The 26,967-nt window shown below is 34.2% G+C and overlaps 1 protein-coding gene across 2 annotated transcripts in view; it reads left to right on the top strand.

Annotated features, from left to right (window-relative positions):
- SNX29 (sorting nexin 29) overlaps positions 1–26,967 on the top strand; it is a gene marked incomplete at its 3' end in the record, with an annotated part of 142,224 nt that overhangs the window by 74,703 nt on the left and 40,554 nt on the right. For both annotated transcript variants that reach the window (XM_082490401.1, XM_082490402.1), the window contains exons 17-19: positions 1,778–1,833; positions 2,797–2,878; positions 18,408–18,548. In XM_082490401.1, the coding sequence (XP_082346527.1) occupies positions 1,778–1,833; positions 2,797–2,878; positions 18,408–18,548 (279 nt within the window). The remainder of the gene's footprint in view (positions 1–1,777; positions 1,834–2,796; positions 2,879–18,407; positions 18,549–26,967) is intronic.

Here is a 26,967-nt window from a genome sequence, read left to right as displayed (position 1 = left end):
CAAATGATAAAACATGTGTATTGTAGCTGTACTTTCTTACTCAGAGATTTTGGGCTCTATGTCCCGTTCAGAGATTTTGTTTTTAACAGTGTATCTCCATATCCTAATCCAGATATTGATACTATATTTTAATGTATCAGATACTGAGAGAAGACTAGTTCCTAAAAATTTTTAAGAAGTGGAAGTGGTACTGTATTTTTAAGGGCTAGTGAAATGCTAGTTGTAATTAGTTGCTATTGTCCAAAATGAAACTGTGATTTGAGTACAGTCCTAAAGACTTTTGCAGTATCCTAAGAAGTGGATACATCATAATTCTATGATAGTAAACAAAACTGTGCTGATAGTTTATGTTACTTAGTAGACTTTAATTAGAACTTTTGAGGTTGGTAAAGTGTGTAACTGCCAGAAATTGTGGTATATGAATATGTGATTGCCCTTTGACTTGTTTGAAAATATCAGCGAAGTTCTTAACATTTTATTATTAAAATAGTGCATAATGTACAATTTGTTATAAAAATAGCTTCCATGATTCTTCAGTCTTCCTTTTAATGCTGATAATCAATTTTAATGGCTGTAATTTATAAATTAATTCATTACAATGATCTTTCAAAATTTCTAGTTACTTGGTTTAAAAACTTCTGCAACAAACAGAGGAATATTAAAACAAAAAGTATGTGCTGTCAAGGGTATGAGGAAATACATTGATGTAATGTCTCCGTCACTATGTTTTGCATTACAATGAACACCACTTCAACTACCATCTCAAAATCAGCAACCAATTTGTTTCAACATAGATGTGCAAGCACTGGAACTCATTAATGTCATCCTTTTTCTTATTTCCAAAGTCCACACTCTGTTTTTGAGGGTTTTATGCAAAACTGTTACTGAAGTTAATTAAAATAACTGTATATATCTGGTGGTAGGATTTGAGACTTTAGATATACGCAAAGAGAAGGTGCAGGTTGTAGGCAAGATAGAAGAACGTCTGTTCTGTGGCACAAGAGCCGTGGAAAGCCAGGCTGTGTGCTGCCACTGGAAGGTGGACTGAACTGTGAACGCACAACAGCTGATGGTGGTAATTGAGAGAGAGGTCATACTGGCCCTTCCCACCTCATTCCTCCAAAAAAGGGCAGCAGAGGTGTTCAGGACTCCATATGTATACCCTGGAGCTGTCTTGGCTCTGCACAATTATTTTCCTCTTTTCCTTTCTCTGGCAGGAAGGCTCTTTCAATCTTGTGTTCTCACAACTGCTACTTCTTTTGATTCTGCAGGTGTTAGTCCATTCATTGCCATCTCTATGTAGCTATATAACGTTTTGTAAGAACACAGCTAAAATAAAATGATCCTATGTCTTTCTCTTAATGGAATGCTAGTTGTAAAAGAAAGTGATCACTAGGTTTTATATGCTTCATCTCTTCCCATAAATTGTTTATACACACGATGTACTTTAAGTATACTTTGCTTATAAAGGCCTAATAATGATGCTTTTTTCTGGATTTTCTATACCTTTAAAACTTTAAAATTACACGCTTTTACAAACCCCAATTTGTTTCTTTACAAAACTATAGCAGATTCTAACATGAATAACTCAGAAGGGTGATATGTTCGTAGTCCTGTTGCATGATTGTTTGTTTTTCTTTTATTGTTTCTCAGTAATAGTTTTTATTGGCATTTAAAAAATTCAATGTTGAATTGTAATTTCCTTATAATATTATGCTTTTTTAATAGAAAGCATAATAACCAGTGTGTGGGAATTATTTCTCTTTTGTAAATATAGGTCCCTGGAGATTTGAGTCAAACATCTGAAGATCAGAGTTTGTCAGATTTTGAAATGTAAGTTTCATAAATACACGTATTTTTCTCTTCATACTGTCTTTATGGGAAAGAAGAATAAGCAAACAGATTAAATAATTTGCTTTTCCTATATTATTTCCAAGAACTGAATTCTCAGCTGTGGTGTTCCATTGTTAAAAAGTATTGAGAGCTGCACGGTCCATGCCCGAGTGTAGTTTTTAATAATGTTGAATGCAAGGAGTCTAGATTTATGAAGATTCTATTAGAGTGCTCTTTCAGTGCACTAGGTCTTGGTATCCTAACAAAGCACCAAAAAGTTACTGGTTTCTGTTGCTTTGGGTTTGATAGATGCTAGATGCTGTTCATAATGTGGTGGACTTTCTCAGTTTTACAGAGTAACTCCTAATTAGTGCATACAAATAGTACTACCAAAAACCCCACAACCAACCCAGTCATCCCAGATCATTCTACAGTGTTGCAATTTGGAGTTTTGCCTTTATTAGTCAGACTAATGAATCTACCTTTTTGTGCATGAGCGGGTGAAAATGTTGCTGATATCTTTGAATCATAGAGATTTGGAGGTGAATTACAAAGAGTGGATGGAAATAACTTTTCCGTAATTGTGCAGTGCTCTTCTGTTATTTAATGAACTCAGGTTTTGCTGAGTTTTGTGGACCAAAATATTGAATTTGTTAAAATGAATAGTTTTTGTTCCATGTGTATAATCAAATGTTGCCAAATGCACACTGTAAAGCAAAACAAATCTCCAAAAACCCACAAAAGAAATTGTTTCAGTGCTCTTTTTCAGTTATGTTAATTTTAGAGAACACTTAGCTACAACAGCTTAAAAGGTCCAGGCAGTACTACAGTTTTTCTGATACTCCGTTTGATATGTTAAGTTGCTTTGTTAATCACTTTGATCATTATCTAAATCACTGGAGGTAGTTGCTTTGCAATTCTTAAATATGGTTCCCTGTTCTAAGTTTTTCTCTCTCCTCCTAGATCGAATCGTGCACTTATTAATGTTTGGATTCCCTCAGTCTTTCTGCGTGGAAAAGCTGCTAATGCATTCCATGTTTATCAGGTAAGTGATACATCTTAACACAGATTCTGTGTAAAAGTTTCTGACTGAAATGGCACATTTAAATAATTTAAAGATCTCAGTATAATTTCATTAGAGATCAGTTAATGAACAGCCGCAGTAACTTCATATATATTCATCCATAGGATTGTGTTGATTGTCCAGATAGCATATTTTGAGGACTGGCTTTTAATAGTTTAATACTTTAAAAGCATACTAATAAGATGACTGCGTTGGCCAGGGAATACAGCAAGTCAATATTAATCGGTAATGCCACCTTCAATATGCATGTACATATTCTATTTCAATTTTAGGGATATCAATGACCAGAAATGTTGCTTGACAAACAGACAGATGTGGTTTGCTGTAGTAGCTCACTCAAAAACATTTTGAATGGTGCAGCAAGCCTTCACTAAGTGTCATTGGGCATGTTCGTAGTGTGTCCTGCTTTGGCCGTGTCTGAATTTAGGGGTTTGCACTCTAGCCTGCCTATCACCATGCACCATTTGCTTTCCACCCCATCCACCATTTCCTCACCAGGTTGTTCAGCCTGTTGATGAAGAGGATCTTGTCCCACTCTGTCAGGTGGATTTAATCTCTCCCAGCAGTCCTTGACTCTTAGAGACAGTCCCATGATCATAAAAGCCAAATGTGTCAGTGGCACCTGCTGTGCAACCAGGTATTGATCCACAGGATCCACCTGCTTGTAAGTGAGCCTTTTCCTTCACTGGCAGGATCTAGAAGACCAGCTGTGCCCCTATGCACTTCATCCTTGTCCCCAGTGCTGTTTAGTTGCCCTTGATTTGGTAGTAGGCTTCTCTGGAAATAAAGTTTGTTGCCTGTACAGATGAGCAGCAAAGGGCAATATTAAGGAGGACCTATCACGTACTATTTAAAAAGCTTTGAGTTTGAAAAATTCAGTCTTTCCTCAAGCATTTTTACATCTAGACTGTTGATCAAGCAAAAGCTGGAGTGTGATGTACCCCAGAATTTTCTTCTTTGTGCTTTTTTATTTTCTCCTGAAGTTGCACAGAAGTTATTTGGTGTTTCTGGCAGATAACTACAAAATAAGACAATTCCAGAAAAATATTTGGTATCTGAATGATGAGGTCTTTGCAACAATATGACGCTTGAGTTACTACATTCTCTGACTTTTTTTTTTTTTTGAGTTACGGTTGCAGTACAGATTGAAATGAAGGCACCTGGAGAATATCCCTTTAATTTTTAAGTGCATTTCTGACTGTTTCAGGCTTGGCACACTTGTCTATGATGGTGAGAAATGACATGTAGCAGTACTGTCTGTACAGTGTTAATTTTGTGTCTTTTTAATGTTACTCATATCTGCTGTTATGTGAAAGACAGCAGAGGGGGAATATGACCCAATAGTTGATCTTATCTTTCCCTGATACTGATGCAAGGAACACAGTTCCACGTTTCTTTCATATTTATGTGAAAAATTAACATAATTTCTAATTATCAAATCATGGGCATGAATAGTTGCACTGGCAGACTTATGGCAAAGAAAAGCACTTTAAAATCTTTTCTGTGTGAGCTGTGAATAAGAAGTAAACTTAAACTATGGCTTTCTCATGTGTGTTTACTAGTGGTCTGTTACACAGATTTTCCTCCTTGTTTGTTGGTTAGTGAGAAGTAGAGACAAAACAATTGTTGCAATTGCTTGTGGATGAGCAGAGAGTTTAGCTTTTGGTAGCTCTTTAGTGAGAGGAGATGCTGTGCTAGATGAAGGAATGGGAGGAAAACTGTCTTTGTATACTATTAAAGGTTTTTAAGTTCAATAGTGGGGACTTTTTTTTTTTTTAAAGCTGCCAGTTTGGAGGTCCTGAGTGGTTAAATGGCCAGAAAAAAAAAAAAAACAAAACCAAAAAGAAATGAAAGAAAAGTACATAAGCACATATCTGTTTGAAAAATCTGTTGAAAATCTGTTTGCTATCTAATATGCCAAATGTATCTCTTTTTTAAGTTATACACTGCTTTTCATTAAGGTATTATAGAAATTGATTAAAAAACATGAATTCTTTGAAAATTTAATTTATTTTTAATTTTACTTGTAACTTGATATCAAACTTAGTTACTAAAGAGTTCAATACTTTTTGTGCAGTTTGACTCTACATGACTATACACATGGCATCCTAAAAGCCTGGAAAGTATGTAGAATTCATATATACTATAGATGTTCTCCACATTCTTTTTCATTAGGAAAAATATTGAGATAAACTAAGCTTCCCAATTTATAAGAGGTTCAGGGCTTTACCCAAAATATGCTGAAGTGAGTAGATGTTGCCCTCAGTTTTCTTTGGTTAAGGGCCTAACTACAGTGACTTGAACAAAATTTAGGTTTTTTTTTTTTTTATTGTGCTTTTGCACCTTATTTCTATTTATCATTGTTGTGTTGTTTTAGAAAATGTGTTGCCTTGGTACAGAGTTGGTTTTAATGGACTTCATCCATTACTCATCACCAATGAAATGCAAAGAACTTGTGATTGAAGGCTAAGCCTCCCGAGAAGAGGAAAAACGGAGGCAAAATATCATTGCAAGATTCTAATAGATGAAAAATTCTAGATTTACAAAAAGACAATTTTGAGAATTTTATTAAGTTCTTTGTCTACAATATATGCTCATAAAATTGGGCATCCATAATGTGCAAAATTCTGTTTATTGGTGTATGTCTTTGAAAAATGTACAAGTTCTTCTGAATATGCTCTATTCATTATCTGTTCACACTAGCAATTTAGGGGACATATGTAATGTGGAAAGTTAGAAGCATCTATCTAGAATAGACATAGGATGTGTCTGTGGCCAGAGTAGTTTGTCTTTAATTACAGAACAGCACAGAATACATAGAATTCCTCTGGTGAACAGTTGTGTATTTGCTCAACTTCGTCTTTTAATATTGTAAAAAAAAAAAAAAAAAAGGTGACCAAGAATTAGCTGTAGAAGTGACCTAAAACTTCTATAATTCATATTAAACTTTCATCTTGGTACCTGCTGAGATTTTCCCTTATGGAAGAATACATTAATGACATTCCTACCAGTTTTTGATCTCAGTAACAGGAGTATGACTGGGAAAAGTATCTGTCTAGCAAATAACTATTTCTGCCACTGTGCATGTGAAAAAAAGAAATTTTCCTACATAGACATACACTCTGTAGCATAGCACTATGATGAAGCACTTGAAGTGATTGCCACACCTCTGATCAAATATATAGTCATGTGCTTCCTGAATATATATTCTGCATTTTATAGCTACCAGGAAAGCATTAATTTATAAAACTTCAGAATAGCCTCAATAACAGCACTGTGCATTTATCTTGTTAAATCTCTGCCAAAACATGTGCTCCTGATTACAGGGAATTTGATTCAATGTTGAAATTGTGGAAGAGGGTATTTACCAGGCTACCAGTATGTAATGAACAGACAAGGACTGGGAGTGACAATTAGGATAAATGACTGAGCTCATTTCTGAGAGTCCTCTTATTCATAATAAACATTATTTTTGCTGCTTTATCACTTATTTCTCCAATGGCAGAAAATTAAAATGCATGTGTAACTCTTTGTATCAGCTACACGAGAAATTGCTTGTAGTATTTCAGTGTAAAGGAAAGTAGCAATATTGCAGAATGTTGATATTATTGAGATCATTGTCAACATCTTTTGGAGGTCAGATTTCTCTGCAAGTACTTGAGTAACCATAACTTGAGATGTAAAAACTGACTCTTGGTTGTGCTGGTTAATTCTGAGAAAAAGATGTCAAATGAACTTTGGAGAAAGCTAAAGTAAAGCGTGCCAGTTGAAACAAGCAAAGTTTGAAACTTTGGATTTGGGTAAGCATAACTTTTAGATACGCTGCGCACTTATGACTGTACTTAAAGCTAATTGGAATTTAGCCTTAAGATATCTAGCGTGCCTGAAAATTAGATTCTGTGCGTAATACTATTAAGGTAGGATGTTGCTGCCAAATGAAGATGTTACAAAAGGGCACAGACCTTGACCATTGCTTTTGCTTTTCCAAATGCAGTTCATGTGAATGTATTTCTAACATGGCTTGATTTCTTCTGCATTTTCTGTTACTAGAAAGCTAAAGAGATTGTCCTCCTCTCCCCTCCTGTTAGGAGCCACCTTGTTAACCTTTGCTGATTTGAAATTGTGTATCCCTGGAGCATTTTACTTGATGGAGACAGGAAGGCTGTGCCAGTGGGGACTTGTTATGTGACATTTGTTTTTGATACACTTCAGAATTTTTGTGCCTCTTCTGTCTCTTTTTGCTCATAAATGAGTATTTTCTAGCAGAAAATAAGCTATTGTATACATATCACGTGCCTTGGAAATGACCAAAAGAGGGTGTAAGGAATTGCAGAGCACCTCAAATAGTTTGGAAAAATATGAACCTATCAGTTCAACAGTATCTCTCATCTTTTTTCCTGGATTTATAAATGTTTCTTAAGAATATAAGAATTAGGAGAAATGAATTTGGGTAGCTGTGCTCAAAGTCAATGCCAATTTTGCATTTGTGCTTCTTAAACCAGGAAAAGAAATGAATGACATGTTAATTTGCATATCAGGAGGGCCTGACCTGGACAGGATAAGAATAGAATCCAGCAGGAGTTTTGTTACAGTGCTTGCCTTTTTTTTTTTAACTTTTTTTTTTTAATTTAATGCAGTTTTGTAATGCTGTTTTGAAGGGCATTTCAAAGCATTTCTTTTTGTGTCATGTTAATATTTCAGTATGTTTCAGATGTCGTGTTCAAAATCAGTACATCTTCCATCCTTAAAAAAACCCAGATGTTATTCTTCAGTGAATATAGAAGGAAAAGTTTCAGCTCCGGCATACTTGTCACATAGTTTCAACCATCAAATAGTTCCTTTAATTTCTTTTAAGGATTAAGGGTTCTGGACAAGCTCAGAAATAAGGTTGTGGACTCTGAAAGCAAGCAACATTTTATAATGAATCCTATTAGATGTGGAAATTTTAATCAGACCTCTGTATTTGTAGTTATGCTGCACTCAAAAAAAAAATCATTAGGAAATGGATAGAAAACCAGAAAACGCTATTATGCCATGTATAATCTCTGGTTTATCTGTGCAGTTCTAGTCCTCTCCAAAGAAATACATCAGAATTCGAAAGAATACGGGTGAAAATTGAAGCTTTTTCATTGGAGGAGTGTATTAGAAATTCTCAGCCTGTAAGAAACACAACTGAGAGGTGAATACAATAGCGATCTTTCAAATCATGAAAGACATAATTAGATTTTTAACTGTTTCAAAATGCAAATGGGAGTATCCACTGAAACTACTAGTTGGAGTTTCAAAACAAGCGCATGACAGTGGTTTTCTCCAAAACATATAATTGTGGTGCAAGTCATGTTGCCACAGAGCTTATGAATACTGAAAGTTTACATGGGTCTAGAAAATATTGAGCTAACTAAATTGAAGAAAAATCAATCCAAGCACAAAGACGTGATTTCTTTCTCAGGAAATCCCTGGATAATACTATTTTGGAAGATAGGCAACCTTTCTGGATAAATATCACTATACCTTTTGTTCACATTTAACTGTACTGAATAAAATGCCTTTCATAATTCACCAAAGAATTTTCTGAACTGTTGAAATTTCTATGAATGAAAAGTATGCCTTGCAGTAACAGTACAGTGGAAGAAACTTGGAGGTCATGGTGTAGGATTAACTAAACATGAGTTGCCCTCATAATGCTATGCTAAGAATGACTAATTTAGTCCTAAAATTGAAATAATAGGTATGATTAGGAAATTTCTTTCCTTCCGCTAGTGCTTATTTTCTATGCATGGTATGTTCATTCTAATGTTTTTGGAAACACATTCTCTCTCTTTATATTTGCTCAGCTTGTTTTTTTCTTTCAGGTTTATATCTTGACTACTGTCTCACCATTCCTTAGTGCTGAAAGATTACCAGTATAATTAATTTTGCACCTGAGTAGAAAGATTAATTAGATGAGCAGCTGATGTCCTTTTTATGAATCAACAAATCATAAGGATTATTTAGACATTACTGGATGAAATTATCTGGGCTGTGACAGGAGCTCAGACTAGATTGTTGTAACAGTATCTTCTAGCAAGAACGTTAGAACAATTACAGTTATTCACTTTGAGTTCAAAAGAAGTTTCAGAGGTTTATTCTTTTACGAAGTTTGTGATGGCTATTAGTAAGTGGTAAACTGATTGGTTATAAGCATTAAAGGACATAGCCACATATGAAGAAACAAATATATTTTGTATAAAGTAACAGTTAAGAAAGCCTAGTCCTTTAAAGAGACAATTTAAATATTAGGTGGCTATATAAAATCAGGGTAATGCTGGCAAAAGTCTATTCTTCTCTTATAAACATCCTGTCTTTTGTAGTTAAGTAGTTGCTTTCTGATGACTGCTATTTGTGATCTGTGCAGTTTGATGCCCATCTTTCTTGTAAATCTTTTTGTGAGGCAGATGTTGCTCAGTCAGACTACTGTTAGAAAATAATTTCTTGTCTACTATCTTCACAGGGATAAAGACAAAATCCAGATCAGAATAAAAAACAATTTTATTGTGTTTACATTTTACCTCTAGATGGTGATAGTTAGTTGTAGTTTCTTTAGTGCCTGTGAAGCAAGATGATTATTGCAATAATATTATTTTATCATATTTCTCAACTGTAGAGTATCTTGTTATTTTCTGCATACATATGGATTCCACTTTCCTGTGAAGTGTACAGCAAATGCCATTAGTCATGCCTTTTGTTGCTATAATTACCAATGGCTGACACTTAAAATGAAAGCGAGATTTTGTGATTCTTAAAGTGATACCAATATTTAAATGGCTACTTGGAAATATACCTTGTTTGCAGAGCAGTAAGCATTTTAGATTATACCAAATAAGGTTAAAGATAAACCTGCAAATCAGACCAGACTGTTGTTATTTGCATGTGAATAGGACCCCATAAGTTTATCATAAATAAACGTTCTTTTCTTAGAATTTTTTATTCCTTTGGCTCTCTTCAGTCTTACTGTTTAATATTGATTGATATCTTTTCTCATAATATTTCTTTTTATATTACTTTAAAGGGTGTGGTTTTCCTCTCCACTTCCTCTCTGAAGGAGGAGTAGTATACCTTCATATGAAGGGGCTATTCACAGTACCTGAATGCTCCTGTTTAAACAGAGGGAAGAATTTTCACAGAAATGCAACATAAAACAGATGGAGGAGAAGTGTCTGATACTCAAGAGTTTTTGAGGGGGAGAGTGCCCAGCAAATTCTTTGGGTGAGAGATGAAGCAGTGAAAGCACGTTCCGGGATCTGCCAGATGTGACTGTTCACCTTTAGTTTATACATGAGCCAGAATAGCCTTAGTATTTCCTCAAAGGTAGAAGTATTAACAAGGGAAAACAATGGACTGACAGTTAAAATAGTTGAAAAGCAAGCAACAAATTGGAAAAATTAAACCCAAAGTTGAATTTCCTTTCCCTGTTACATGAGGAATTGGGTTACTTTAGCAGCTGCAGCACTAAGCAGTCAAAAAGGAATAAGAAATAGTCTTCTAATCATATTCCATCTCAGAGCATTTCAGGGCAAGTAGAGAAGAAAATGGCCTAGGATGAGTAGGAGAATTTGAGAGAAAGTTATAGCTCATAGCATTCTGAGAGAGAGTGTTTTGGCATAAGCCAAAAAGGTGAGTTTCCCACTTTTTCTGTTATGGGACCTAAGGATGTGTCAGAGAAGCATAAGAGGATGTAAAGGAGAAAAATTTTTAAATAGCTGGGATGGAGGGAGTGTACAAAGATGAGATCACTCCTTGGACGCTTCTATAATTATTTATTTTTCTAAAGGAAACCACAATACAACTTAATACATTGATGTGCTTATAGAAATGCTAATCGGGATGCAAAAAATACTAGGAAAGTTAGTGTTTCAATTTTCAAATTATTTTGTATCTACTACAGAAAGAAGAAAATATCTTACATCCAATAAATATCTAGAATAAATAATAGTTATCTTATTTCCAAACTGATTGGTGAGATATTCTCCTTTCCCTGGTCAGAGCACCCAAAATATTCTGTTTGGAGAAAAAGCCAGCAGTTGTGTCATTTTTCTGCAGAACCTTCTTTCATTGCAGTGGTTGTCACGCATTGCTATGACTGTATCAGTTCAAAGTGTGTGTTTGTGAAAAGGTGTTAATTATTTTGGGGTATTATAAGTATTATTTCACTCTTAAAAGGAGCTAATTATGTTATTGAGTGAAATCTTCTGTGCCGATTTGATTTGTAGTAACAATAGAAAAGATATTGATTCCATCCAGTAAAAGCATAGGCATGCTGCTTTTGTTCTTTGGTGTCCAGACACTTTAGTATTGTTTTGGTGAATAGAAACAGAACTGTGACTACAGGAACCCAGTGAACGTAATTCTGCATGTATGTAATTGAGTGGATAGGCCTGAAATGCATGACATTTGTCTGTTTAGTAGAACAATATTGGCTGTTTTTAAGCTTCATGCTTTGATATGCATGCTCTCATATATTTGACACTGTATTGTTCATTTTTATGAACTAAATATCAAAAAGTTGAAGATTTAACATAAAAAATACGGTATTTGTAGTCTTTGTGCGAGTAGATAAAATGGCCTTGTTGAGACAAAAGCTTGTTCGCTTTAATTCCTGTTATGTCTCTGTATGTAGAAAGGCACACAAAAAGCTGCTCATATTACAGCTGAAAAGTTTCATTGTTCCATTTGTTTTTCATTATGCAGAAATTCTTAAATTGGTTCATTTTGAAATAAGGAACTTAACCATAAATGTAGTCCTGCAGCTGTATCAGAATATAACTTGCATTTGTATTCATTTCTCACACTTCAAAGGTAACTTTGGAGAATTGAATTAATATTCTAAATAGAATCCCTTTGTGCTGAAGTAAAGTCAAGAAGTGTAACGGGTTCTTTCTCTGTTGCTATATGCTTCCCCTTAGAATTCATACCTTTTACTTCTTCTATATGTTTTGAGTGAGGAAATAATTTTGATAAAACCTGATTAAACCTGATAAAAACTGAAATAATTTTGATAAAAAGGAAGAAAAGGTAGTTCCATTCGCCTGGAAACAATTATTTCTTAAATTGTAAAATTTAATCAAAATATTTTTAATTTAGTGTTTAGTGCGTAATTAAGGTGTACATTAAAGTTGCATTAGTTTTAAGTATTTAAAAAACTTTATTATCATCATAAACCTATATTTGAGAAGCAGAACAAGTAGTCGTTACAGAAGCTCATCCCAGAACGTGTCTGTACCTCTGGTTAAAATGAATGAATTTTCTTCTTTCCATGGAAATACTACGTTGTCATTTTCCTTAGATTGTGTTATCATTACTCTACTAAAGTACTGGCAGTTTTGTTTTATGGAAATGTCATGGGCTATAAGATTTGTTTAACCAAATGTTAACTGAATAATGACTTGGAATTTGTTGCAATGAATATTCCAGGATTCTGTAATGTCTGTAACACCAACCTCAATAATGTAGAGAATCAGTAAATAAATTTTATTGATGTTAACAAGTTTTGCTTTATAGTTCAGAGCACAGAAATTGTTTCTCTTCAGTTTCATCTCCCCTTGTTGTCATAAAGAAGTTTAACAGACATTCTTAAACAGGTGGTTTTGGGGTTTGTGTTTGTGGTTGGTTGTGGTTTGTTTTTTTTTTTGGTTTTTTTTTGTTTGTTTTGTTTTGTTTTTTTTTGAATAGGAAACTTAGAGTGGAGGCAGTGGAAACTGGGTTAAGTAGTTGAGAACTTTTAAAGCAGATGAGATCTTGTCTCCTCTTACTACTTCCAGCTCTCCATCAGTAATTCTGAACTGGACTTTTAAAAGTCCTTGACTTGCATGGTGTTCCCTCTCTGTAGTTGTAGCAGAAGAGGATGTCTTTTTATGCTGTTGAATAGATTACTTTTTGTAAGAATAAAAGACAAATTATCCTGACTCTTAAGATAGGTACAAGATAAAGTGGATCACAGTAGGATTTAAGTATTTTAGAAGGTAATTTTAGTAGTTTAGAAGGTAATTTGGGCACATTATAAGTGTTGCAGTTTAGACCTGGCATGAAATTATGATTGGTTTATGAATATATAATACAATATATAATTATTTAAATTGACCATTTCAAAGTCAAAAGGTAAAGAAGATGCAAGATTTTGTTGGTAGATTTTGCTTATAAGAAGGGAAAAAGCTGAAATGCTTGCAGTTTGAACTTCATCCATATCTCATCCTTGCATGGTTTTTGTTGGCTTTTCTAACAAAGAGTGTTAGAACAGGTGTATCAACATAGGTAGTCAGAGAAGCAGTCTGCTTTATTTAATTTTTTATTTGTTCCAAGCTTACTTTGTCCTGTCTGGGGGGAAAAAGAGGCAAAGTTAAGCACATAACATCTCCATGCCTGTACAGTCTCTTCTGCCATCCCCCAGCAATGTTCAAATTGCCAGTCTTAGAAGATGCATAAAATCCATTTAAGAACTGTCATTCATTCATTGGTTTATCCTGCTGAGTGCTGGCAATATGCTTCTTAAGATATATGTGTTCTGTTAGCATGAGCAGGTTTGATTATTAATCTCATCCTTTATCTTAATCTGTTCTATCTAAGCAGATATTCCCGTATCTGAAGCAAGTATTCTCATCTTACAGAAAATTCTTATAGCTTCTTTACCAAGAACGAAACTAGCAAAAAATCAAAGCATATCTACGAGTTCATGTCTACTTTCCTTTTTCTTGCTGTACTGAGGTGTAAAGGTAAAAGTATGGACCAATAGTACTCCAAAATTATTTAAAGTGTTGTTTAAAAGCAAATGTAAAGAAAACTTTCACCAGTCAAATTTAGCCGAGTTAATATTTAAAAAATAATGGTGCCAATTTGCATATTATGTTTTTGTATTTGTGCTGATTGGGTCTGTCTCTACCAGTTTCTAATTTTTCTTTTTGTTGATGCTTGAGCATTGAGCATTGATTTGAAAGGCATATGTAACAAATAAGAGGATCTCCAGAAAACCCTTTAAAAACCTTTTTTTTTTTTTTTTTTTTTTTTTTTAGAGAGGGAAAAGAAATTAGAAATACAGTAATACAGTAGAAATACAATAATGCAGAAATAATAGTTTTTCTCTCACCCCTTTTCTTTTCTCCACCCCTTAACCCTGCCCCGATACTGCTTAGCTAGGTGGCAAATGCCACTGTAGGTTCTTTAGTGTAGATAAGTCTCTTTTGCATTCTCTATATTGCCCATCTTTTTTTCTTTTTTTCCCCATGCTTGTAAGAAAAACTATGACTTTGCAAAGAATCAGTCCTATGCTGGACAGACTTTTTCGGTATTTGTTATGTTCTTTGAAGTGTTCCACTGCTAAAATTCTCTGACTTCTCTTGCATCTTGTGCCATTGAAATTTAGATGTGGTTTAGTAGAGTTTCACTGCTCACCTTCTGTTAGCATTATTCTCTCTCCTTCTGACATTTTTCTTTGAATGGAATGTGAATACAGGGACTTTATCTTCAGCAAGTGTCTATTTGTGGAGCTCCCATCCATGGAGTTCTCTGGCTAGAATTCATTTTTCATTATGTATTCAGATCATCCTACTGGGAAATGTGAGCCATATTTGTAGGGAAGATTCAGGAGTAATTTGGTTTAGGGAAATTCCTTCCTGATGCTTAATCTGGTATTTCTATAACCATGAATGTCATTGCAACAGAAGATTCTCTAATACCCCATTCAGTATCTCTTTCTGCCTGCAGTGCTTGAGAGAGAGCGAAAAAGTGAAGCTTAAGTACACCAATCTATATTTTGCATCCAAAAAGAAAAGCACCCACTTTAGACTTCTGCAGACCTGAAGAACGAGTGTTGATTGTAGGCATTTAATCTGTGAAGGTATACTGGAACTGGAGCAAGTTTGAATTTTGGCCTTTATCCTTTCTTCTCCTCAGGCTTTTATACATAAGTAGTGATGAACTGTGTCAGTAGTTACTAGTCTGTTACCAGGATTTGTTAACAGCATTTTTGACTCAGAACTGCTTAGCCTATTAAAGAAACTTTTGGCTCAAAACCCAGTACCATGCGAGAGGGGTTTATTTATTTCAGAATACAATAATTAAACTACTGCTTTCGAATCAGTTCTCAGTAGTTTTTCAGCCTTTCAGTAATATCAAGTTAGCAGGTAGTTGGCTGAAAAACAAAATCTTAAATTATTACTGGTTTTATTATTTCTCTTCAAATCTTTGACTTCAGACATGTTTGTGATGAGAAAATAACAGACTAATTCATTATATGTACTTATTAACTGAATATTTTCTTTCAGCTGCTGTAAATCATAGCTACAAAAATGTTACTAATCAATCTTTACATGGGAGACCCAATTGGAAAACGTTCCTATATTCCAAGCAAAAGCTACTTAATTCATTTTTTGATATACAAGAGAATATTAAAGTAAAATCTTTTGTCTACAGTCAGATAAGCATTCTAGCAGTGATTTTGATTTGGTTACCTTGAAAATCAGTTGATTAGGTTAGGAAGTGGATGATTCCAGGAAAACATGGGCATTCAAAAGGAAATTTAGTGATTTGGAACTGATTTTTAAATTGATCAGAGAATGAGCCTAGGACTTTCTATAACCTGATCTTAAAATACTGTTCTGTAATTATATGTCATATGTTAAGGTGTTTTTGGTAGTAGAAAGTAGTGTTGCTCTGGGATGCAGGGTTATAATTTGGGACAAACATACACAAAAGTGTATTTGGCTACAGATTTCATTGATTCCTATTAAAAGACCATGACTGAATTTGTGGATATGTTGAAGATGATGTGAGTAGTCCTAATGACTTTTAAGACAATTTCAAACCATGCATCTCAAGTAGCTTGACTTGGTATTATTTCAAAATATATCTAGAAAGATAATTATTCCCTGTTATTGCTGTGCCTAAGTTGTATGGTCTGTATTTGACTTAAATGAGGATAACTGTATGCCTTATATGCCTAGACTAGAACAAGTTTATCCAAGCAGTTTTACGTTTAGGATTTCTTTGTTTGATTTCCCAAATGAATTTGCATTAAGTGTCTCAAAATACCTTGGCTTGTGAATAGTATTCCCCACTGACATAATACAGCTTTAAATGTGTACTACATCATGAACTTTAATATGCCTTTCATACTCTATTATATGATTGTCAATAAATTCAATATGGCACAGGGCTCCAAATGTTGCATTTTCATTTCTTACTGTCTAAAAGAAATCAATATCTATGTATATAGAAGAACAGGAAGAGATTCTTTAATGGTTTTATCTAAGAAATTAATCTATGTTTTTGCAGTCCTCAGAAATTTCAATTACTGTGTACTGGATTCCTTAATTAGTTAACTATGGGTTACAGTTTAACAGGTAATATTGAACTGCATGATTCACCAAATCACATGTGCAAAGATAACTGCTTAGTTAAATCAGGATTTCCATATTAAATAACTTGATTAAAAAGAATTTAAGCATTTCTGTCATTCCCACCCCCCATAGGGAAGCTGAAACATGAATCTTGGGAATGTATACAAAATTTCAACCAATATGCCGGTTGAGCAAGAATAGGCAGGGTAGAGAGGTTACAGCTGGGTGAATAAAGGGTATTTAATCTAGTTTTTACTACATTAAATGAATTTCATTGAAATAATGCAAAATACTAGTATTTCTTATTTCCCTTCATTTTCCTTCAGAGGTGTACTCAATTGTTAAAACAGATGGTCTGGTAGGTGTTTAATTATCTTTATCCTGGCTTTATTTCCTAAATGAAAAAGAAATTTGAATACTTCTTGCAGACTTACTATAGTGGTTCCATTGTTACACTATTTGAATTCTTGTTACCAAAACTAGTTGAATTTTTGTTTACATATGCATTAATAATTCACACAATACTCTGAATCTCTTGTATTCTTAGATGTGCTAATTTTGGAATTATAGTATTCATTTTTTGTTATCCTCATGAAACATGATTAAGTACAATAGTAATAAAAATACTCTTGTTACTAAATAGAATCCAATATTATGAATATATTAATGTTTTATACAGTGAAATGTTATAATTTGGCAGAAGTTGCATCGTATCTGCATGGTATATTGTATGTTGTTTCAAGACAGAAGCCTCCTATACATTTGAGAACCTAAGTGTCTGTAGAGGTAAAAGGACCTCTTAAAGACCAAACCAAAGGAAGGCTGCATAAGCTGCTTTTGTGAGAGAAGATGTTCAGTTGACATAACTGGATCTCTGAAATACTACGAGTCCTTAGTAAAATTTTGTTTTTTTAAGCACTTGGCAAATCTAGAGGAGAAGGATCGTGTTAATGTTTCAGTCATCAGGAAAAGCTACAATTTAGTGTTGGAATTGGCCACATCAAAATCCAAATTTCATTTTTTCCTACAATTACAAAAATACAGTTGTTACTGCCCACTCTTCATGTGATGGTTGTTGGTGTTGCTTTTTTACGTAAGCATTCTCCTGACACTTGCCTTACAACTTACTAAATTACTGGGATTTGTTGGAGAAGCAAGGTAGTGCAGTGTCATCAGTACTATTCCAGATTAATTTGTGATGCAAAATACTGAGATTATTAACACACATGAGAATGAATGAGCTACAGATTCTACAGAATGACCTAAGGAAAAGGTCACTCTGGATCCTGAGTTTTGATGCTTGGTTAATAGTTTCTGACTTGTGCTATTCCAGCATTCTTTTAAACTGTGGGTTCATTTCTGTAGAGGAAAGGTTATTCCCTATTAATGAATGAAACCTCAGCTTTCTGTAAGTATATTTCACTTCTGGATGAAATTTTCCTAGAGAACGTGACTATTTAGCATGTAATTGGTAATATGCTCATGAAATAATTGAGTGGCCAACAAAAACAGAATCACAAAAACTACAGCTGTGGTAAATTATCCTTAATGTCCTATACAAGCAGAAAGAATGAACTGTTTATTTTTCAAACAATACAATTTCTTCTTTAGTTTTCAATGTAGTTATTTTTTAGAAAGTAAATTAAGTTTCATACTTTGGATAAAATTATGTTTTGCAATGCTGATGCTACAAAGCTAATTTACAAAGTTGAAAAACTGTGTTGAGTGCATAGAAATCAGTTTTATAGTGATATTAAATTATTTTTTCCTTTGGTCACTGGCTAGTAGAATATGCTGGAAACCATGGCAACAAAAAGTGCTACCATGGTTGCCCCAGAGTCATGTTAAAATGAGCAGGCTATGTTTGTCTCGATTAATATAACAGAAAGAGAGAAAAAGAGAAGGAGAGGGAAGAAGGGAAAGACTAAGATTAATGACCTGAACAACAGAAACAGCAAATGTACAGTCAGAGATCTATCTATGGATAAGTGATCCTGGAACTTCTAGTACCATTGCATCATGAATGTGAAGGTGTTAAGCCATGAAGCTATGAAGAATAAAGGAGATAGATTAATTCAATGGTTTGTCATTAAATTATTTCTTTCCATGTCTGTATTTTGCAGGTTTATATTAGGATAAAGGATGATGAATGGAATGTTTATCGAAGATACGCGGAGTTCAGAAGTTTGCATCATAAATTACAGAATAAATACCAGCAAGTGAGGACTTTTAACTTTCCACCAAAGAAGGCCATTGGAAACAAGGTACTTAAAAGAACTCATAGTATTAGTAAGAGTTGAGGAAAAAACCTTTCCTATCCACACACACAAAAAAGGAGGTGACTGTCATAGCTATTTTTTACACCTGCTGGACAATACCTGCTATTTTTATGCAGACTTTGCCCTCATCAGCTGCAGATTCATTGATAATGTATTTAATACATTGATTTTTCCACTCGCTGAAAAGAAAGCTGTTTTATTGAATGGAATATTGATGACATACACAGTAAACAAATGCACAAAACACCAAAAACTGTACTGGACAGCTGTATATGTAAAATGTAATCTCTACTCCATTCTTTTCAATAGATGCCAGCAATTAACGCTGGTTAGTAATTCATTAAAAATCTCTGTAAATTTTAAAAAGTATCAGTCTGAATTCCTTAAACTTCCTGTGCTGATCACCAATTTTTGTAAGTTCTTTGAACTAGCTTTTTAAAGGTATTTGTGTGCTTAATTCCCGTAATCTGTGTCTTTGTGGCTTAGCTCTCTCATTTTAAAATGGGAATTTCTGCATTTTCCTATCATATAGGGATTTTGCAACAAATATAGTAAATATTGTAGTATGTATGTAGTAAATATGTAGTATCATATAGTTTAATCAATAATCACCGAAACTTAAAAAATATTCAAGAGCCTTAAATACACCTTGCAATAACTTCAAAAATCTAGTAAGAATTGAGAAGCAATCAAAGTGATTTTTCTTTACAGTGTAGGAATGATCTGAAAAATTTATTTAACTATCGCAAGTAAAATATTTGAGATTTAAATCATGCTTGTGACTAAAAAAGTCTATACTAAATCACTGGGTGCTTAAATCAGCATTCCTAATGTTAATCAAATTTTTTAACTTTTATATGGGATTTTCTCCTTTTAGTTTTTCTGGCCTTAGAATCACTGAGTTCTTGTATCAGATATCTAAGAAGCACCAACCATAGTGATCAGTGTAGTGATCAACAGAAAGCTGACATAGTGACTGAAATACTCAAAGATCTTCATGACATTTTATTTGGCCTAAGACCATATTAATACGTGTATCACTAAAATGCCAGAATCATGCTAATTATATCTGTTGCAACTTTGTCTTTGATAGAAAATCATCATTGCTAATTCATATGAAGTAATATAAAATTTCAAAAACAAACAGAAAAAAAAATATTATAGATTCCCTCACGGCATTCAGATGCCAGTGAATGTGGATTGTGAATGTTTAAAGATAGTAACTCTGATCTGACTTCAAATGATTTCCCAAGTATTCCCTAAAAATTGAGTAGGTAAGCTTGGCACGTGTGATACAAAGTGAGTAGTAATGCATATAACCTGGAATAAGTGGTGGTGATATAAATATATGTGGAATTTATCAATAAAATCTGTAGGTCTGTTTGCTTGGCATAAAGTCCAGAGTAATGTAGTTGTTGGTTGCCTACTAACCTAGTAAATGAAAGCACTTATGAGAGCTTTTGTGGTTGTTTTTTTTTTTTTTCATCTAATTAGAAGATCATGCATTTTTCATTTTATTTTTAGCTGATAGTTTTGTAATAGAAACAATGTATTTTCTTCTTTGTTACATAACTAATTATCTTTTTTGAAGTGACGGAGTATCAGCCACTTCAATAAATTACAAAAGCCTTCTTTTAAGCTTTTTTTTGTTAGTCTTTCATCCTTAATTACTTTAAATACTAATTGAATTACAACTTCAGTTGCACAATTGATGCATACAAAATTATCAGTTGAGCAACTCATTAAAAAATTTGCACTGCTTATTATTTCAGTGCTTTAGCTTTGGGCTGAAATTCTACCTCAATCATGCATAAATCCACAATCATTTGCTGTCTTATCAGATCTCAGAGAAAGTATCTTTTCTTTACAGTAAGAAACGGGTACCATCCATTGCACTCCTGAAAAGACTCCTATGATGAGACATAAGCCAGTTGTGTAATTGGAATTGATTAGCGATTACACTTCTGGCTACCTGCTGTAAGCAGCTTGCAAGTTGCAAAGTGGTGCTTTCGCATCAGTTTTGCAAGAGCTTACCTCAGGTTGTCACACAAGAGCTTATTTCCACAGCACATTGCCTAGGCAAATTGCTATCATTTTAGTGGTGCTCTGTTCTGTGCCATGTCATAGTACGTATTGCATATAGGAATATTTTATGGGTTTCTGTGCTATGGTGGATCATGCTTCAGGAACAATTACCCTATAGATCCAGCAGCAATAGTAGCCCAAGGGAACACGTTGCACTGTGTGCCTGACTGAGATGGGTTGATGGTCTTGAGATGGCCCTCCTTCCATGATGGCCTTGAGACGGCCCTCCTTTCCATGACAGCAAGTTGAAGTAATTGGAAGGTTGAAAAATTCAGTGTAAAATTGTGGGAATGTCTGTCATGGAATTCTGTAGAACTTTCAGTTTAGGATGAGGGATTTGTGCAGGATGTTACACATGCAAATGTTTGGTAATAAGCATTAGAATAGATATTGTCAATACCACTTTTCTCAATGCATCTTCTTTAACCTTAGTGGCTTCCAAAGCGTGTTCCCTTTTAGTTATGCTGTTAGATTTCAATAGATTTTTTTCTCTCTGATATTAGTTATATTGTTTTTAATAGAATTGCTTCTTCTGTCTTCCCATTTCTAGATTAATCAATACAATCTTAAATCAGTGCCAGTTTCAGTAGGTGAATTCAGTAGGTAAAGAGCAGTTTCAGTAGGTAAATTCCGCTAACAAAAGTACCTCTAAACAGTTTACATCAATCTGTGGTTTTCATTTCCTATGCAACTCCTCAGTGTTATCAGATGCCCAAATAACATATCGGTAAACCATAGTGCTCCATTTGCAAATGGATAAAAAAATGACTGTTTTACCGTTTTTGGAAAATGGTGTTGTGTACTTTTATATCCTTCATGTCTGTACCTGAATGATGTTATTTGTTGCATATCTTCAATACACCGTCATTGGTACTGTGAGGCTAATGAAGGTGATATGCTTATTCTAAATGTTGGTGGCATTGAAAGAAAGAGGGTTTTGCTGTAATTGATACCTCCCTTGATACCAGCGCTAAATTTGGTGTTCAGTTAGACATTTGACTGAGGGAACCTCCAAGACCACAAGAGGACACCATGTTCTACAGAATGACCTAGAACCACTACTGCAGAGTCACAAAATACAATCCACTGTCTTGCTATGCAAAATATTGGAGCTGGGGGGAGGGGGGGAACTTGGCTAGAAGAGAGTAACATAGAAAAAAACACCACAGAGAACTATTAATTTTCATGCATAATTTTTCTGCTTACTGCAATAGAAATCAGGGAGATCAGGTTCAAATGCAAAGTTGCAGAGTTTGACACAGGAAAAAATGCAAAAAGAAAGCCGAATTTCAGCTAAATGAGGGGTTTAAGAAGTGAGAAAATCAAGTATTTATTATTGCATATAGTCATCAAGTAGCAGTGAAAACTGAAAATATTTAACAATTGTAAAACAATAGATTAAGAATCTAATATATTAATTCTAATTATTATATTTCTAACATATTTTTGCCTTTCGCTTGTTTGTCTTAAGTTGGAGCAATTTATCTTAACAGTTCATGTTCGTGATCTTTCAACAAATTATGTATATAGGATTAGAAACTAGCTTTACAACTTGAGGAAACATAAATTTAATATACAGAAAACCAATTAGTAGAAAACGAACAGAGAAGAGGAAAGAATACTGCTTTGGACAAGTAACCTTTTTTTCAATTACAAAGAAGACTGTGTTTGGCTTTCAGGTTGGTAACCTTATTTTCAGTGTATCAGTTTAAACATTTGAATATAGCAAGTTAGAACTAATGTAAAGCAATGAAAAGAATAATTTGATTTAAGTGTTGCTTTGAATCAAGTTGGAACAGATAATTTAATTACTGAAGGAAAATATAACAATAATGCTTGCAAGACTCCATGTATTAAGTTTCATTTATACTAGTCCTCATGCTGTATATTTTCTACTAATGATCTTTCAGTGCTGATAGCAAATAGTTGTCAAAATATTCAATATTGCCAAAGTAGTCCCTGCAAGAATACCTGTTCTTCCTTAATTTTATCGTTGTTTTGTTTGAGTGAAAACAAGAAAAGTATTTGTTCTCTTTTGTTATGTGTTTAAGAGAAATATCATATACTCATTGTATATTTTTGTACTTCTTTTTTTAAGTTGTAGATCATTTTATTTAAAACTTACAAATTTAAACTGTATTTTTAACACTTCAATTGCTTGATTTTGTAATTTTAAAACACGCTCCCCATGGATCAGCCTGGTTTGTGGTTTGCTAAGTATTTTATATGTAGGTGTATATACCCAGACTTGTAATTTCAAACCATGGTTTTCTTGCATGAAATAGATTTTTGCCTTTTAGCCAGTCTTCGGGTACTCTGAACCTTTTGAATTCATAGTTCCATTATCACAGTTTAAGTCTCTGTGACTACTGCCTTCCTGCCAGGTTCCTAAAGTCCAAAGGACTAGTTTTGTTCTGTGAGCCAGCACACTCAAGGTCTGGAGTGTGCCGAGTTATGTGAGGCTCATGAAGAGAAGCTTCATATGATCATAGTACTTGATTGCAAAGGGTTTCCTGTATGCTTTTGCATAGAAATGCAGCTTTTTTTTTTTTTTTTTTTCCCATTTAAGACAAGCCCTTACATTTAGCTTCTGAACCTTTGTCGGTGCTTTGTTTGTATCTCTCTTCTTGAAATGTTGCTTTCAAACTAATGGTTAAGAAATAATACGTGAATATTTACTGGACCTGTTCTATTTTTTTGAATATTGCAATGTCCTTAAAATCTCAGTTGCTACCTCTGCATTGGGCAGATTATAACTCTTAAAGGATGGATTTTAGTAACTGGGTAAACATCTAATTAAGTATCCTCTTGCAAGGGTATTGTCCCAATAGAGGACAAGTCAAAATAGAAATGGTTCTTTGCTTCCACTGAAGATGTGAATTCAGTGATTGTCTAAGTGTGTAGAAATCGAATAAGGTAGCTTTCCACTGAGTGCTGACTTGACTGCATGATATCCTTTGATTTCCTTTAAAGCATCGGATACCCCATATGGAAAGGATACACAGCACTTTCCTGAGATTAGAAGAGAGTGACTTTGCTGTGACTCCTCAACTCCATAGGAGGAACAATACAGAAATCTAAAATTAAGTTTTCTGTCTGGGAGGAAATGTTGAGAGAATCATCATTCATCATTTTTAGCCCATGCAACTGAAGTCTGTGAGCTGTTTCTCTAGCCATAGCTTGTTTCACGCCTAAATGTTAGTTCAATGAAGTAAATGTGTACCTCTCACGTATCAGTGACTAAGCTAAATTGTAGATTATTTTGTGTATGTAGTAATTTTAAAAGTTTGTAAATATTATGCATAGGTATCTTAAAAGATATCTATTTCTATAGACATATATACACACGTGTATGCATATGACAACATCAAAGACAGCATTGAGGATATATATGAGGTTTACTTCTGGAATGTATCTTGTAATTCTGCAAGTTCTATTCGTCAGGGCCTTTATCTTTCTCCAATTTATGTCAGCAGAATTCCTGCCTTTGCACTAACAGTGCAGATGTCTTCCATTAATTTTCTTTTTCTTCCTGCCAGCATAGCTGCTTTTTTATTGGTGTCTGGTCTCTTTGCCTGTTGCTGAAGGTAATGAAGTGTTTGAGTCTGCAGGATAACTATTTTCTGATTAAAAGGTATAGAAGGTAAAGATTTTATTGCAAATGAAAGAAAACAATATAGCTTGTGTTTTATGCTTATAATGTTTGTTGTTTTTTAAAAGTTGATCAAGTAAAGAGTTGTCTGGCTGTGTGTGTGTATACGTATATACGTGAAGTAACTTGAAGCCATTCAAATCAGAGTTTGAATTTTAATATTTTTGCTCTTAAAGATTTAACATTATGCCATTGATGTGTAACCCCTGTTATGTATTTCCTTACTGTAAAGAGTTGATCTGCCATTTTGGGCTGGCAGGACCTGTCTATTCAGAGACAAGTATCCTTTTAAAGCAGCTATTTAGACCAGATGATGGAGGTACTGAACTCCCCTTGGGAATGGATAAGAGAGCAGGAGCATGAGAAGAATAAGGTTTTTTAAGGAAGCCCTGCCCTGAGTTTGGCAGGAAGAAGCAAGGGAAAAGGCTGCAAGGCTTTTCATCATGCATAGGTCAAGGAAGCAGTGCTGTCCTGTATTACGTTTCAGAGTTCGTGGTTGAATGATAACCTGGCCTTGAGGTTCCCCTGAGGGGAACTTTCTGCTTTAGGGACAGAGGTTGCCAGACCAGTGCATTTCTGTGAAGATTCCAGTACCGGATCCTTTGCTTCCTCTTTTCCACTTGTTTTCTACTCTTTCTGTGGCATGAAATGCTCATATACCTGCAAGTATCTAAGATACAGTTCTGGTGTTTAAGATTTCTTAACTTTTGTGGAAGTATTTTTCTGTGGCAAAGAGGGGGAGAGCTGCTACTGGGTTGGGCTGAGAGAGATGAATGATTTGATGAGACAGCTGTTTGGGAAAAAAACCACTTGTTTTGCTAGTAGTTTGCAGAGAGCATGATGCTACATAATTTTCTTTTAAGGTTATTGACATATTCAGTAGAGCTATTTCTGCCTCCTCGAGAAAAGGCCTGTGTGTGTGCCATAATCAATTACATTTACAACACAGACTATGAGTTCAAAATTCAGTGTTTATTATCCTATGCTAATTACATTACACAGTACATTATGTAATTTGTACAGATACGTTAACACAGTATGTATTTTGCTATTGTGATCCAGTGAAACTGTAAGATGCTGTTGACTCCCAGGTGACCATTCAGGAGGGACAGAAACAATGAATGAAACTTCCTGAATCTTTCCGGTCTGGAGAAGGGCCTGTGTTCATACTTTTTCCAACTTCACTACTATTCCAATAAATATCCTAGACCATCACATTAATAAAAACACTACCAGTAGTTCTGGCATGGAAAATCACATTCATGTTGTAAAGGAATTAAGTCACAAGTTGCGTGCATATGTCCAACATACATTTTATTGCCATGATAGCAAATGTGACTGTAATAGTTAATGTACTGACACTGTTTGAAATATGTATTCTGAAATAGGAGATGTAACAATTCCTGTTTAATTGGTACTTAGACAATAACAGAAGAAATACAGAATGCTTGAAAGAGGATGATCAGAAAGAATTTTAGGGAAGGAAGTAGTTTCATTTTGGGCTTGGGCGGTTTTGTGTCCTGATTCAGCAAAGCACTTCAGGACATCCTAAAGTTTAAGTATGTGATTGACTTGCATTGAAATCAGAAGTACAGGTATATGTGCTTCTGTACTTTATGGGGTTTAGTAGCTCATAGAAACTATCCTTTATCAGGTTAGTTTGTCAAAGTCATACTGTCATAGGGAGCTGTGACTTAGAAAGCAGAGAAGAAAGCAAAACTTGTAGCTAATGCCTGTGGGGCAGTGGACTAAATATTTCTCAGTACTAAAGCTTTGATATCAGATGTCTTCAAGTAGAATTCGTAGAGAATTATGACTCTGATGTTTCGGAATTGGAATACAATTATTAAAGGAAAAAAGCCTTGGAAATATAAATCCTTAAGTGATATATTGAAAATTTGAAGTTAAGGATTTGTTTCGTTAATGCTTACTTAATTTGATTTTTGGATGATGTAATAGAGATGCTTAAATTCTATATTATTCTTGATTTTCAAAGTGAGTAGATTTTAATTTTCAACCCTCTTAGTGGACTTAACGAGTATATTGAGTTATTTTCATACACTCTTGCCTTGTGGGTTTTAGGAAAAACTTAGCTAATGCAGATTTGGCAGACATGCTTGTGCTGTAGTATAGTAAAAAGAAAAAAAAATTCAATTTGTATTGTGTTCAAATCGGGAAAGGAACTCAACTTACTCTTATGTATAGCCACATGCATTAATTCTATAACACTGTTTTTTTTATGGCATTCTAAAGCCATAAAAGAAACTTTGTCCTCTAAGTTTACCATGTTACTTCATAACTGGAAAGTTAAATTCTCAAAGAAGTATGAGGTTTAAATAGCAATTGAGATTAAATTAATACAGTCTAGTTTTAAAATGGGTAACTTAATTGAAGTACCATACAGCTAGAAACAAAAATAATAACGCACATGGCATAATTATTAAGATTTCTAGTCACAGCATACCTCTTTTCTGACATTGTCACCTCCACGCTAAGGGGGACTACACGGTATTTCAGATTTGGATCCAGATCCTCTGGGTTTTCTACTGGAAAAGATTGCAGTGGATGTTTTATGTATACAGCACTTAGAAAAGAGCATTCAGTTCTTCATTTCCATTTTTTTGTCTTATCACTAGCTAAGAGAAGAGAAATAAATCAGTAGGAAGT

This window comes from Vanellus vanellus (assembly GCF_965231255.1).
Source record: "Vanellus vanellus genome assembly, chromosome: 14".
Taxonomy (NCBI): domain Eukaryota; kingdom Metazoa; phylum Chordata; class Aves; order Charadriiformes; family Charadriidae; genus Vanellus; species Vanellus vanellus.
The sequence above is the reverse complement of the archived record's forward strand: the minus strand, read 5'-3'. Positions and strand labels throughout refer to the sequence as shown.